We start from the raw sequence: 15,524 nt of genomic DNA, 5'->3' as shown, positions 1-15,524 counted from the left end.
CCCTGAAGGGACTTGGGGTGGCTTACAAGACACTCCAGGGTGCACATATGACATAAAACAGGTAAAAACCATACAAAAGTATAAAACAAGGCACATAAAATTATAGCAACAATCCCTGTCAACTCATGTAGCATAAAATCAAAACAATACAATTTTAAAACAACAGTAGATAAAACTAACTGCCGTCAATGCACAAGGTGCCAAGTGTCAGCTTCATATGGTCCCATTCAGCCTACTCAAGGTAAAAGGCCCATCTGAACATCCATGTTTTCAGGTTGGAACAGAAGGATTGAAAAGTGGGGGCCCATGGTACTGAACCCAAACTAATTAAAGTGGATTCATTCTACAGCATAGATACATTCTAAGGTTTTCTTTTCCACTGTTGGAAGCTTTGGTACTCTAACACTTTTACTTTTAAAGAAGGAATTTTCAGGATGCTGCAGTTGTAATTCACACTTTTTTTGGCCAAATTCCAAACAGTGCACTTTTTGCCGCTGTGCATTACATTTGACAGAAAATCCTTTTGTTGGTTTCAGGGTTTGGAAATGTGGGGCTGAGCATTAGATTTGATGGCACATTAGACCCAAGTAAATATGGTACCTGTTTCCTGAAAACTTTGAGATTCTTGCTAACTTTGGTGTAGAAGTAAACATTTGGGATAAATGTGACAATCATATCTATTTGACCTCATTTGTTTTTGTCCTTCACTCACTTTTATCTTGCAAGGCATGATGAAGACAGGTCTTTTCAGAGAAGAGTAAGGTAATACTCTTGCTCTGCTGCAGCTTTGTGCTGATATTTCTAGCAGGACGAAATGTCCTGTTTTGGGATTCCAGCATCTAACAGTCTCAAATCGAATAGCTCTTTGAATTGAAATGTCACTTCTGGGCTATTGAGATCATTTTATTTACATCTGAAAATGCTTTGGAAGAAAGTGGGGGTGGGGTGTAGTGGGGGAGTCTTATGACACTTTTAAGATGAGCATATTTATCTTAGCTTTAGCTAAAAACGTAGCATGGGCTGAAATCCACTTCCCCCAAGGCATTAATGGAACATACTAATCATGTCTCAATTGGAGTTTGAGAATTCCCTTCTCCATCCTACATAGGAGAACAATAAATGGGCACAGATCTGGCATCAGAAATGGCATCAGCTAGTGGGGTGTGGTGAAGTGTCAGTTTAGGACACTGTAAGGCCAGAATTCACATCCCCACTCAACCACAGAAATCCTTTGTATGATCTTGGGCAAATCACACTCTCTCAGAAATAATCAAGGGCAATCCTCCTCTGAAAAAAAAATCTGCCAAGAAAACCCTGTGATAAGTTCACCTTAGGGCAGTGTTTCTGAACCTTCCTAATGCTGCAACCCCTTGATATAGTTCCTTATGTTGTGGTAACCCCAACCAAAAAATTATTTTCATTGCTACTTCATAACTGTAATTTTGCTACTGTTATGAATCGTAATGTAAATATCTGATATGCAGGATGTATTTTCATTCACTGGACCAAATTTGGCAAAAATACCCGATATACCCAAATTTGAACACTAGTGGGGTTAGCAGGTATTGATTTTGTCACTTGGGAATTGTAGTTGCTGGGATTTATAGCTAACCTACAATCAAAGAGCATTCTAAACTACACCAACGATGGAACTGAGCACACAGAATGCCCGTGACCAACAAAAAATACTGGAAGAGTTTGATGGGCATTCACCTTAAGTTTTGGAGTTGTAGTTCACCTACATCCAGAGAGCGCTGGATCTGGACCAAACTTGGCACAAATACTCAATATGCCCAAATGCGAACACTGGTGGAGTTTGGGAAAAATAGACCTTGACATTTGGAAGTTGTGGTTGCTGGGATTTATAGTTCACCTACAATCAAAGAGCATTCTGAATTCCACCAATTATAGAATTGGGCCAAACTTCCCACACAGAATCCCCATGACCAACAGAAAATAGTGTGTTTTGTTATGGTCTCTGGCAACTCCTCTGACACCCCCTTGCAACCCCCCCCCCCAGGGGTCCCGACCCCCAGGTTGAGAAACGCTGCCTTAGGGTTACCTTGCCATCAGTCAAAAATGACAAAGGCACAAGTTGTGGGACAAGAAATTTTAAGAGGAAATTATGAAGGAAAACAGCTAAATTGGGTACATTAATTATATTTGCCAGTCTGTCAGCAGAACACAATAATAATGACTTCTTGAAACACTACATATATTAATAGGCTGCTTTTCATTACAGTTAAGGCTGTAACCAAGGGATTTTTCTTCAGGAAGAAGTTTGCCTTCAATACAGTGAACTTTCTCCAGAGACCAGTAGCAACCTGTCAGGCCTGTACATTACAGATGCCAATATGTTTTCCCCCTTCCAAAACAGCCCTTTTAAGGTTTATGGCCATTCTTGCAGTTGTCATTTTCTCTGTCTCATTTCACTCTGGTCCCATCCCTGAATATATGTAGCTGTTCATGTAACAGCTTCAGGATTGTACTTCATCAATGCCTCTGAGGAAATGGACTGTATTTCACAACAGTGCTAAAGTGAGTTCTTTAAGTCTTAGGGGTGCCACAGGTCTCCCCCATTCTTTCATTTTGTACTGAAAGAGACTAACACAGCTATATGTTTTAAAAGAGCTAGGAAAACTGACTTTTTTGGAGTATAGCTTCCTCAACCCAGCTAGCTAGCATATGTTGGGGTTTCAGAGAGCTGTAGTCCAAAAACGCTATTTACCCAAGCTCTGTAGCCAAAGTCTGCCAACTGGAAATATTCTTATTATGGTATTATCTAACTTCTGCTTATTTAGTCAAAGCACCCTTGCTAGCTTGTAAAGCACGCATGCAGCAGGCCCTTGCTATAACTTCACATGCCTGTTTCCAGATAAGCCAAATTTGAAGGGCATGGAAATGAAAGTACTACTATATTGTGCCTTGCTTGATCTTTGCTCTGCTTTTCCCTTGCTTCTATCTTATGCCCTGCTTGCTTCTCCTTCCTGACTGTCCCCGAAACATCAATAACTTTTACCCATGCAGACTGGATGAAGAGCTGAGGGAAGCATCAGCAAAGTAAGACGGCATTCTGGTAATCAATGACATTATATTTCTATGCTGGAAGGACAACTGTTCAGAGTCCATTGTATCCTTGTCTGCATTTCATGGTGAGCCAGATAGACTATAGGAAAACATAAAACAATTTTTAAATGAAGCAGTTCTACTTGAGCTTTTCTTTGTGATTGCCTATCCCAACAATATGGCATCTCCTAAACAGTATAAAAATAATGTGATAATAATAATTTTATTTATTATCCACCTCTCCTTGCGGCTCGAGGTAGATCTCATTGATTTATGAGAAAGCTGTCTCCTGGGCATATGTGCTCTACTGATAGCTTCCAATGTTTACTTTAGAGGATCTATTTTGTTGACATTTTACTCAAGCTGGTTTACTTTTTTAAAAGGAGTCATCGTCCACTTTCATGAAAACAAGCATGTTTAGAATTATTTGGAATTATTGACGTAGCTAAGATGGACTCTAATGCATCATCTGGCAAACTGAAAATAGAGTTTTTCTGGGAAACCAGATGATCTTATCAACATATCCCAAACAAATGTCTGGAAACTACTGTGCATTATCCAAAGAATATAATCCAGTTGACTTAATGGATTTACCTTTGCCATAAGTAGAAAAAGATGGATACATATGCTGTCAGGAAGATCATTAAATGTGATGTTGAAAACAAGAACTGAAAATAGTTTTACACTGAAAGAAAGAGTTTTGGCTGTGCTTTGGCTGTCAAAAGAATTGCATGAGCTTTAGCAATCCTGTAATTTAGCCTTTCCTTCCTTGGAGATTCACTGGTGATACTATTATAAAAGCTTTCTGGGTCATCATAGCTATTTCAAACTGCTGAACTATTACCTTCTGGTATAGCATAGAGTTCTAATACTCAGTCATAAAAGTTGTATCAAATTTGAATGGTACCTTGAGTGGCTTGTATCATATTAGCTTCAGTAGCATCCTTGGAAAGCAATTAGAGGAAAACCTAGGCACGACACTCCCAGTACAAAAGATTATGACAACATAGAAAGTTTAATAGGCTTCAACCACCTTTCTGTCTCCATGCTAGGTGGAACTTGATGTGATAGCACAAAGTCAGCTTCCATTTTGTCCCTGATTTCTCCCTTTCAACTTAATATGATATATTCTAGCTGTACGACTTGCTGCTGTATTAGTGCCTAATATGAGTACAGCAGTACTGAACCCAAGAGATGTAGACATCAAGGTGTCTCATTTACAGTGTGCAGGACATTTATATATGAAGCAACTTTTCTGTCCTAAAGGTGTAATTGCATTAACATTCTTGCTTTATAATCTGATCCCATATATACTCCAGAAAAGTAAGTGCTTTTGAGTACAATGAGACTTCCTCCAAGGCAATATTCTTTCAGATTCAGTTGCTTATTTATTTGTCGTGTCAGAACAACCAGTCAAATTATATTACATTTCTAACAGAAACAAAGCAAACAAGCAGATTACAGAATTTGTGAGTATGAGAGTTGATTAAATGTCCTTTGACCAGTATCTGGCCACTTGGAGTGCCTCTGGTGTTGCTGATTCAGTTGCTAATAACTTTTTTTTAAAATATGTATTAGCAACTGTATTAGATTCAGTTGCTAATACATATTTAAAATGGAAAATTGAATCCATAAAATGTATGGCTCTTGTAACTACAAAGAATTGAGTGGACTCTTTACAGCCAATATTTATTTTGGCATCTGCTTTTCTGAGCCATAGGGAAACATTTCTTCTTTGCTCTATAGTCATGGTATGTGAACCCACTTAGATGCATGCATCTAATAAATTGAGTTTGGCCCATGAAAGTGCACCCTACAATACATTTGTGTGTGTGTGTGTGTGTATAAACAAAGTGCATGAGTTATGCCCACAGATACTGAAAAAGACCACACACAGAGGGAGTTTATTGCTTTTCATTTTCTCTTCAGAGCAAGCTGTCTTTCAAATGACCCAGAGATTACTTCAGTACAGCAGGAGTAAGAATTTAAAATTAAATATGCTGTTGCATATGGTTATTGCATGAGCATGCAGTGCAAGAGACATTGACAAACTGTGTAAACTCCAGGTAGCATCTTCCACATCCCACTTTTTATGTGCTCCTTTTTAGGCTGAGGCTCAGGTCTTATGAAACAAAAAGTGATACGTTTTTGGTGTAGCTCTCCACATTGCTGTCTAAATGCAGTGATGCACATTTAAGTAGCATGTGCTAACCATACATAAGGAAAGCTTCCTATGATGTTTCAGATGTGCACTGCTGAATGTCATTGTTATTATATCCTTCTGGAGTGTACTCGGCTCATCTTTTTGTTTGTTCCCGCACCCTTTTTATATCCTCTCCAAAACCTTTTATCTGTGTGGTTTCATTTGCATCTACTTTGTGGTCTGGAGAGTAAATAGAACAAAGTTCCACTAAAAAGCAGATGTTTTGAGTTTCATCTTCTAGATCAAAAAGCATGTGTGTAGAAGAAAAGCATACCAATGTTTAAGCTGTTTTCTGGGGCCCAAAATTGTGCAGTTTTATATTAGACTGTTACTAATGTAATAATGAAACATTTGTGCCAAGCAGGGAAACATCTGGGCCAGAGGTCCTTAAACTTGTTAAGCAGAGGACCAGTTCATGGTCCCTCAAACTGTTGGGGGGCTAGACTATAGTTTGAAAAAAAAATGAACAAATTCCTATGCACACTGTACATATCTTATTTGTAATGCAAAACAAATATGAAAGAACAATACAATATTTAAAATGAAGAACAATTTTAATCAGCGTAAAAAGCAGGCCCACACTTCCCATTGAAATACTGGTAATTTTACACTGGTTAAAATTACCAGTATTTCAATGGGAAGTGTGGGCCTGCTTTTGGCTGATGGGATAGTCAAGTTAATTCGGGTTGTTGTTGTTGTTGTGTGTACCTTCAAGTCATTTCAGACTTAGGGCGATTCTAAGTCAAAAGTTTGGAGGGCTGCATCCAGCTCGCGGACCTTTTTTTGTTTTGTTTTTTTGACGGCCCCTGCTCTAGCTCTTCCATATTTTTTTACTCCAGATTCATCCACAACATTGCCAGTGTTGCTGTCAACTGATGATAGAAGTTAAAATATAATGCTAGAGCTATAAACAATTGCTTTTCTCAAAAATCTTTCCCCCTCTTCCATGTGAGACAGGGAGATATTTCTTCCTCTCATATTTGATCACAACCATTTCAGATAAGGACTACACAGTCTTTGTAAATTTTGTTTTTATATATCTACTATTGTAACAAACATATCATTGAATTCCTGCATAATTCTAGCTATGATATGTAAGATACTGATGAAAGTAGCCATCATAATACCATCTGAGGGCTTTATTTATTTGTCGTGTCAGAACAACCAGTCAAATTATATTACATTTCTAACAGAACAAAGCAAACAAGCAGATTACAAAATTTGTGAGTATGAGAGTTGATTAAATGTCCTTTGACCAGTATCTGGCCACTTGGAGTGCCTCTGGTGTTGCTGCAATCTGAGGGCTAGGATGAGGGGATCAAATGCTGCATGTTTCATTTCTGTTTGATTGCATGCTTATTTGTAGTGAGATACTGAGGAAAAAGGTTGACTCAAAAGACAGAAGTACACTCAACCGTTGCAATGATTGGACTGTATTAAGAAAGAGGACAAGATAAGAAAAGCATGTGAATGGAATACAGAAAATGGCCAGAAAATTTAAAGAGATAACTTGTGTTTTTAAACCTACATAAGAAAATTCAGATAGTCATCAGATGGCAGGGCGTCTATCTGTGCCTGCTGCCCTATGCTCTTTGGAGGAAATTCTGGTTGCACATTTAACAATTAAATACTAAATGTTTTTCTTTTTTTCTTTAAAGTGTCGACATGAAGCTGAACGGAAATTCCTAACTTTCTTGGCAACCTGAAAAAGAGACATTTCCTCTGTTTGATGTGCCTGAGCATTGAGGATGGGGACAATTTTGGCTTCTCAAGTCAAATACAATCCTCCAGAATCTTCTTGTTCACAAGTCTCATCATGACCATGAGACCTATATGTGCAAGAAACTTTCCTGGTTGATTGTACTCTTTGTTTGATCTTTCAGTGCCATTCAGTGCTTTCTAAGGTAAAGGGGGATGGAAGCAGTCTCATTCCTGTTGCTACTAGACAGAGAGCTACAGGTGGATTATGGTTTTATGTAATCTTAACTTCAGAAATGTTGCCTGCAATAATGATTCTGTCTGCTTTTTTCAATTCCATGTTGCTTGACCATTAATGTGCCTCATATATGATTTTATAGATTCAGTTAGTTCCATTTCATCTTCAGCATATTAGCATTTCTGCGCATAGCTGAACTAGAGGTATGATGCTCCCTATAACAAAACTAAGGGATTTTTGACATACGTGTCCCAATCCTTTACAGTGTGCATCAGAGGGACTCTGGGGGCCCTCCCACAGAGGCCCCAAAATGCAGAAGAAACCGGGATAAAAGGAGTGTGTGGCTACATGACATTTGTCAAAAATGTGTACTGGATCACATCAATGGTTGAAAAGCACATGTTAAAAAGGTGTGCTTAAAATTTGATTTCGTCCAAAAATATGCATATTCACATCACTGTATATCCCTGCAATCATCTCAAATTCTTGTGTGGACTGCTCTGGTGCGAAATTCCAAAACAGCTGATGAGGGCTGCAGACAAGTGAACACACAGGTGGCTAAATGGAAGCACAAATGGAAAGCAATTCCCACAAGAACTCTCTGCAACCATTCCTTTGTTCTGATGTTTATGAAATTAAACAGAGATTGGATTTACACAGTGGGCACCAGCACAGCAGGCAAGTGACCCCAAAGGGAAGCGGGATTCAAGGGGGAAAAAGTAAAGGTAGCAGGAGGGTGATGAGATATAATGACAAGAAATCTATTTGTGTGCACATTAGTATATCATCATTAGTGCTTATGAGGTCCAGCACATCGTGGAGAGTCAATAAAACTAAATTAAAAGTAAACTTACAGCAGATGTCATGTGTCTATCTTGTGGATTTCCAAACTCTGCTACAACTCAATCTGTCAGGGCGCCAGGGGAGCATTTACTGGGACTGAGCTCCATGTCTTGACTCTCCTTAAGATACTGAGATTTTTTTGCCCCACTTATTTGTCCCGCATTTTGATACTGTCTAAAAGCAAGAGTCCCACATCTTGTGGAGCACCATTAGTATTTCACAAAACTTGGGTTTTCAATATTAATTGTTTGTTATGTGATTTCATTAAAAGTGTTTAGAATTCATTTCCTATCACAGTGCCTATATTTCAGACACTATGCAGGACCACTTTTGAAATTACTATGCCCTGAATAAGAAGGATATATATTTTTTGTAGTTGTGAGGACGCAGACATAACCAAGAAAAAGATTAATGAAGCTTCTATACAAGCTAATCATTACAAGAGAACCTGAAACCATGTACAGATGGTAATGAGAACATAGACTGAAATATATTAAGTATGGGTCAGATGAACAGCTGATATTTTGAAACATCTTTGGAATGGGGAAATGAAAGGTCTGCTCTAACTGAATTTCTGTACTAATTGTCACCACCAACAATACATCAACACTTCTTGGTAGTTATAGAACAAAATAGTGACAGAAAAACACACATTCCTTTAAGGAGAAAGACATACACATTCTGAAACATACTTGGTTTTCAAATGGTGGTGATCAATGGGTCCATTTGACAGATCTAATATAGATAGCCATGCATTGTATATGCCTCATTTAATCAAAAATGTAAGGTAATAGACTTTACAATTAAGTATAATAAACTTAATAAGTTGCCAGTCATTGCCATTCTACTGTATAAATATAGTTTTAAGTAGATTTAGGTATAAATCAATGGTATCTGGAGCCATTGTTATGATTAACCATAATAAGTCATTAATCATTAATAGTCAGGATGCAGAACCAGAGTGGTAAAGCAAAATCCTGTGGTAGCCATTCTTTCTAGTTACATATTACTTAGATTCATAATGGACCATTCAAATAATAACTATTGGCGATCTGTGCATTATTCTGATTTTTTCCCCATATAGAGGGTAGCAACTATTTTTATCTGGACAATAGTAAAATGTTTTCCAGAGAATGCAAACATCTGTGCTTGCTTTTTGTATTTTTGATTTTTGGTGTGCGTGCACATCAAATTTTATCCACATACATACACACACAAATTGTATTATTGACTATTCATTCATGAAATTGATACATGTATCAGCCCATATCTGCATCATTAATTCCAACATATCTGTGTTAATTTGATTATTTTGATCCTGTACATGAACTTGTGATAGAAACAGAATACTTGGATTTTTCTTTTATGTGTGAGAGGTGGGTTTCCTTTGGTCCTATAGTTGTTTGGGACTTCTTAAAACCACAAGCAACATGTTGGGATTTGTAGTTCTAAACACTTGGAAGGCCAAAGGTGATCATCCCAGATATACTTCAGATTCTTGTTAATTACATTTGGTTTTCCTATAGAAGAAGATATTTCTGGAAGAGATATACATAAGATATAGGTTAACACACACAGACAAACCAGACTGAATGCAGTTTAATGGAAAGAAACAAGTAGATATCCTTGGAGCCAGATCTTATGGGAAGAGTGATGAGGCAAAGCAATTGTGTCTTCTCTTCATCGTTCCTTCCATAATAACTAGTCCTCAAGGCCTTTATAGAGCCAAGACCTTAACAGAAAGACTACTGTACAAGGCCTGAATTGTCATGACTTCTGTAGTGCAGTGGCGGGATGTTCCACTTCTCATTTTGAGTAATGAGAAAGCTATGATTGATCCTGCAAGGTAAAGAATTATTTTTATTGAAATGTTGGGGGATATTTTGCTTTTGTCTTTTTCTGCATATCTGTCAACCATACATTAAAGGAAACCATGGTTTCTGCTCTTTGATTCTTGCTTTCTTCTTGTGATTTACTCGTGTTTCCCCCCCCCCCTTAAATTAGACACACCTTGAATTTAGGGCTTGCTGCTTTCCCCCTTTCATCTATAACCCAGCTTCCCTCTATACGAGTCTTAGCAGCCCATTTGACAAGCACAGCAGCAGATTAAATTCTAATTCATTAATCAGGTTTTTTTTGCTTTCTTGTGCTTAAAATGGATTGTCAAAAATATTTCAAAGCACGACATGAATATTTAGATATGCAAATATTCACATTGTATTTTTTTTAAAAAAAACTACTACCCCAATTTCTTGGATAAGGATGAGTAGGAGGAAGAGGGGGTGATGGTGGTGGCTGGAGAAAGGTAGTGCTGGTGACATTATTTCTCATTCAAATAATGCTATGCATTACTGGTTTATGCTGCAAAGTGGGTGCATTTCTCTCTTGGGTTAGCCCTGAAGAGATGGGTGCATATATGTACAAACTCTGTATATGATTTTTTCCGTTAACTCACCATTCCAATTATGCACTTCTGTATACAGGATAAATATTAACTCTTAGTAGGGAAAAAACATAAACAATAAAATCCATGTGTTACCAGTTTCTGAGAATGGCATCCTGCTTATCTTTATATTCTATATTTGATCTAGCCCTTCTCTAGTTGCCATCTAATCTGTTGATTCTTTATGAGAACAAAAGTTGCCATAGATTATTTTAAATGCAAGATTTCTTGTCACATTTTAACCAATATAGTATCATGTCCTTTTCTTCCTTGTTTTGAGTCAGTTTTTGTTAAACAAGTGAACCTTGGGGCTTGTCCAGAAGGAGAAAATTTCTCTGGAAGTATCAAGAGTTTCCAGTTCTTTGTGAATTAATTTTCCCTATAGATTCCCAGACTGGCATCCAAACCTTTTCTTGAAATATCATGGATTTTTCTCTATCTCCCTTTGATACCTTACATTGAGATTGTGTTTTGCCAGTTTCCGCTGAGCCCAGTTTTAGCGACATTACATAAAGGATACCCATTGGGATAAATTAATTGTGGTGCAAAATTTCTTCTTTCCCTTTGTTTGATGTCTATTGAATCAGCATCCTGGAAGCAATAGCTATGTTTAATGACTGCAATCATTTTACTAGTTTCCAGATAATACACAGAGATGGCAAAGTGAAATGCCATTTTGGAAAATATGGGGTAAATTTAAACTGACTTGGGAAGCCGAAATGAAAAGACTTTTGTAATGCCAGTTCCCAGAAAGTACTCTAGAATGAAGAAAACCTTGTGTGGATATCTAAAATAAATAGATGTATATAGAAAGAAAACTGGGACGTCTAATTATTAAACTGGAGGAGTTTTCAGTTAATGTAAGCATGAAATTTCTTTCCTGTCTTAGAAGGTATCAATCCTGTGAAATACCTCAGTTACTACACAAGGGAGGACCCCAATTAACAGTGGGCATTTAATTCCACCTTAAAGATAGTAAGATTTACACTGTGGGCTAAATGCATTATTTGTTACTTAAATGGAACTTTCTCTTAACTAAATAAATCTACATAGGATTGTAGGCATGCAGCCCAAACCAATGTTAGATCGTGTATGCCTAAACCCTCTGAATGACATCCTAAAATTTATTTTATTTATTTATTTACTTTATTACTACTCTGTTCTTCTCACCCTGAGGGGGACTCAGAGCAGCTTCCTAATTTTGGGAAAATTCAATACCACAGTTATACAGTAAATAACAATAAATCATTAAAATCAATAAATATATAAATTACAATTAAAACCAGTTAAAATATGTAACCAAATCACCAATCCTAAAATCGTCATCTGAATTATTTCTTATCTCGGTTCTGTGGAGGTCTATTGCACTTTAATTTCTACCCGCCAAAGGCCTGCTTCCACAACCAGGATTTAAGTTTTTTGCAAAAGATCAGGAGGGAGGAGGAGAATCTGATGTCATGGGGGAGGGAGTTCCACAGCTGAGGGTTCACCACTGAGAAGGCCCTGTCTCTCATCCCCACCAATCGCATCTGCAGACCTTAATGCTCGAACTGGCTCATAGAGAGAGATACGTTCAGACAGGTAAGCTGGGCTGAAGCCATTTAGGGTTTTATAGGTTAAAGCCAGCACTTTTAATTGTGCTCAGTAGCAGATTGGCATCCAGTGGAGCTGATGTAATGGGGAGGGGGGTTGTATGCTCCCTCCGATGAGCAACTTGGCTGCCGCCCGTTGGACAAAGCTTCCAAACAGTCTTCAAAGGCAACCCCATGTTGAGCACATTGCAGTAGTCTATTCAAGATGTAACGAGAGTATGGATCACCGTGATCAAGTCTGACTTCCCAAGGTATGAGCACAAATGTAATACTAGAAGAAGGCCAATAAATGGTGAAAGAGTTGGGGTCATTTGTTGAGGATATTCAAGCAGTGTTTTCTTTATTAAGAGATTGGATTAGATGGCTTTCATGGCACACTCTTATTTTGGATGTTAGCAGTGTAATATGCTAGCCCCTGGGGAGAGAAAAAGCCGGTTTGCCCTATTTGAGCTCACTAGCAGAACTTAGAGAAATCTATTTTTGTACTGCAATTCCAATAATCCCTCTGTCATCACGCTCAATCATCACAGTAACTGGTGTATCTCTCTAAGGTAAAAATTACCTAAAATCCACCAGATTGTTCCAGAATATGAAGTAGAATATTCCTCAAGTACTTTCCCTTGGGAGTAGAACCAAAAACAAAACAAAACAAAAACAAATAAAAGCACGGTAACTAACAACCTTCCACCCTTTTATGACACCCGAAATCTGCTTCTTGAGGTGTACCTAACAGTAGTAATGATCTTATAGCAAGTTGCCTGTTATTAATAAGACCATTAATGTGATTTGAACTTTCATATAAAATGTGTGTGACTCAATCCAAACCATGAAAAATAGAGATTATATAGCTACTTCTATGCACCAGTGCCATGTAATCTGGATGCAGTTTTAAATTGTGATGGGTGCTTTAAACTAATGCTTTTCCCCAACTTCATGATCCTTTGCTTCTGTTTGCCTTTCTTCATCTGCAACCCATTTTTATTGTTAAAAATAATCACAGATTTTCAGAAGGACTCCTGCAACAGCTAACATAGATTATTTTTACATACGTTTATTTCTCTTCAGTTCTCCAGACAATGGATTCTAATAAAAGTTTTCCTAGATTTTCCACTTCTTCTTTACAAAATTATTATTATTTATTATTTACTACATTTATATACTGCTTTTCTCCCCTAAGGGGACTTAAGGTGGTTTCCAACATGATAAAGGCAAAATTCAATGCCCTACATACATGAGAAAACTAAAAGATAATAACACCCCTCATTTGAAAATGAATTACACCCAAGTTATTTCCTTTGCTTTACTAAGCCTAACTTGGCAAGACTGATAACAGAAGAGTGCAGGAATGTAGTGGGGAGGAAAGGTCACAAGTGGAGAACCTTGTGGGAGGCAGTAAAACAGCTGTTTGCCCACTGGTTCCCAACCTTCATGTACACTCATGACAACAATGATAAAGAAACCTAGTGTATAAACATGTTTCTGTCTCCTATAACCAATATTTATCCCATTCATTCTCAATGCTTGATTATTCACCTCTTTGCTATCTGAGAATTGGAGGCACCTACCAGAAATGAGTGTTTAAAATACTCCTCCAACTTCCCAAGGTTTACATTTCTAACTTGGAATGAGGTCATCAGGGCAAACAGTTTCACAGGAAGACTGGGCTCCTCAACTTTAATTAACTGCTAAGAAAAACAGAATTTTTGCAGGTGCAGCAATAGCTAAAATCTCCACTCCTCCTCATATACAAATATTAATAATGCCGGACTCCTGACCTCCTTAGGATCTGATTCCATCATCAGCTGGAGCACAAAAAAGCTTGTTACACAAGATTATTTTTGGCTAATTGCCTTCAGTTTCATTGGCCAGTGGAGTAGCTGTCAGACAAGGTGGTATTTTATCACCCTGTCTCTTGAATTAATGTGCAAAAGGTATCATATGGACACCAGGCTCAAACTCAGCAGAAGAAGTAATGAAAACTAGGAGGAAGGAACATGGCAAATGAATTGGTCTTAGAGCATCAAGCAAATCAGGCCTGAACTTTTACATTAGAAGTCAAGATAGTTAAACCTAAACTGTCATATTTTGGATGTATCATGAAGCAATATGTCTCATTGGAAAAGAGACATAAAGCAGCATAAAGTAGGAAAAGAGGGTGACTATACTATAGGTGGGTTAAATCAAAATATCCACAGCTCTCAGTCTACAAGACTTTCAAAGAACAACTATAATCTGGGAGCTTGGAGATATCTCGTTCATAGGGTTGTCATAAATCAAAGCTGGCTTGATGGCAAATAATAACCAAGTCTGGGCATAAGACCTACTATTCTGTTCTAGGACCTGTCATGGATATGAAAAAAGCAGGCATAACACCCCGTATCATGAAATCAAGTCATGAACACATATCATGAAATCAAGTCAGTGTGTTTTCATTCATGCCACCATTTACTAATACGGAGTGTGATAATCTGTAATAACTGGAAATTGTGGATTTGGCTCCCACAGATCCGAGGACCCACTGTATTCCTTGAAGCAGGTTCACTAATGGTCAATTTCTGGGCACAATTAAGCATTCTGGTTCTGATTTATAAAGCCCTGGACAACTTAGGTCCAAACTATCTGAAACATGGCCTGTTTCCCTCATGTTGTTTATTTGTTCAGTCGCTTCAGACTCTTCATGAACTCATGGACCAGCCCACGCCAGAGCTCTCTGTCGGCCGGCACCACCCCCAGCTCCTTCAGAGTCAAGCCAGTCACTTCAGGGATACCATCCATTCATCTTGCCCTTGGTTGGCCCCTCTTCCTTTTTCCTTCCATTTTCCCAAGCATCATCGACTTCTCTAAGCTTTCCTGTCTTCTCATGATGTGGCCAAAGTATCTTTGTCCGTAGGCTGCTAGAAGCTCAGGCCCCACCTATACTATTATACAATGCAGTTTAAAATTGCATTATACAGCAGTGTAGATGTGTATTTAGCTGGTCCCCCTCTCCTTTCTCATTTCACCAGCTGACAAAGGCCTCCTCATTTGAATAGTTTTGCAGTCTTTCCTCATTGAGCCTTCAGTCTTCTGTGTTTTAATTATTTTAAATTAATGTCATATAAGTAATGTTTTAATTGGATTTCTGATAAAAGGGGTTATTTTTGTACCACATATTGAACATACCGTATGCTACTTCAAGTTTCATTGGGGGGGGGGGCAGCAGGATAACAATGAAATAAACAAAAATGAAAATTAATTGTCTCTTCATAAAGTCTTCAAGATGAGCAGTTTGCTTTTTGTGGAGTATAGCCTTCTCCCCATTTGATATGTTTTAAAAACTGCAATTTTTGTTTTTTTCCTATTTATTCATTTTCGTTTTTGGCCATCCATGCAGCTATAAAGGGTCCCAGAGGATCCCAGGGATAGAAAATCATATCACCTTAGGCAGCCACTTTCCCATTA

The 15,524-nt window shown here is 37.9% G+C and overlaps 1 protein-coding gene across 8 annotated transcripts in view; it reads left to right on the top strand.

Annotated features, from left to right (window-relative positions):
- The window catches only part of PRUNE2 (prune homolog 2 with BCH domain), a 132,117-nt gene extending 122,118 nt beyond the window's left edge, over nucleotides 1-9,999 (top strand). For 4 of the 8 annotated variants that reach the window (XM_060762175.2, XM_067464435.1, XM_060762171.2 and 1 more), the window contains 3 exons: nucleotides 3,028-3,060; nucleotides 4,996-5,043; nucleotides 6,928-9,999. In XM_060762175.2, the coding sequence (XP_060618158.2) occupies nucleotides 3,028-3,060; nucleotides 4,996-5,043; nucleotides 6,928-6,958 (112 nt within the window). In that variant the 3' untranslated portion in view covers nucleotides 6,959-9,999. Of the gene's footprint in view, nucleotides 1-726; nucleotides 763-3,027; nucleotides 3,077-4,995; nucleotides 5,044-6,927 lie in introns of all 8 variants that reach the window. The other 4 variants (XM_067464436.1, XR_009630629.2, XM_060762172.2 and 1 more) reach the window with 4 other exon arrangements.
- Nucleotides 10,000-15,524: the final 5,525 nt, after the last annotated feature.

This window comes from Anolis sagrei, chromosome 2 (assembly GCF_037176765.1).
Source record: "Anolis sagrei isolate rAnoSag1 chromosome 2, rAnoSag1.mat, whole genome shotgun sequence".
In the NCBI taxonomy this organism is placed as follows: Eukaryota; Metazoa; Chordata; class Lepidosauria; order Squamata; family Dactyloidae; genus Anolis; species Anolis sagrei.
This window is presented reverse-complemented; position numbering and strand designations above follow the sequence as displayed.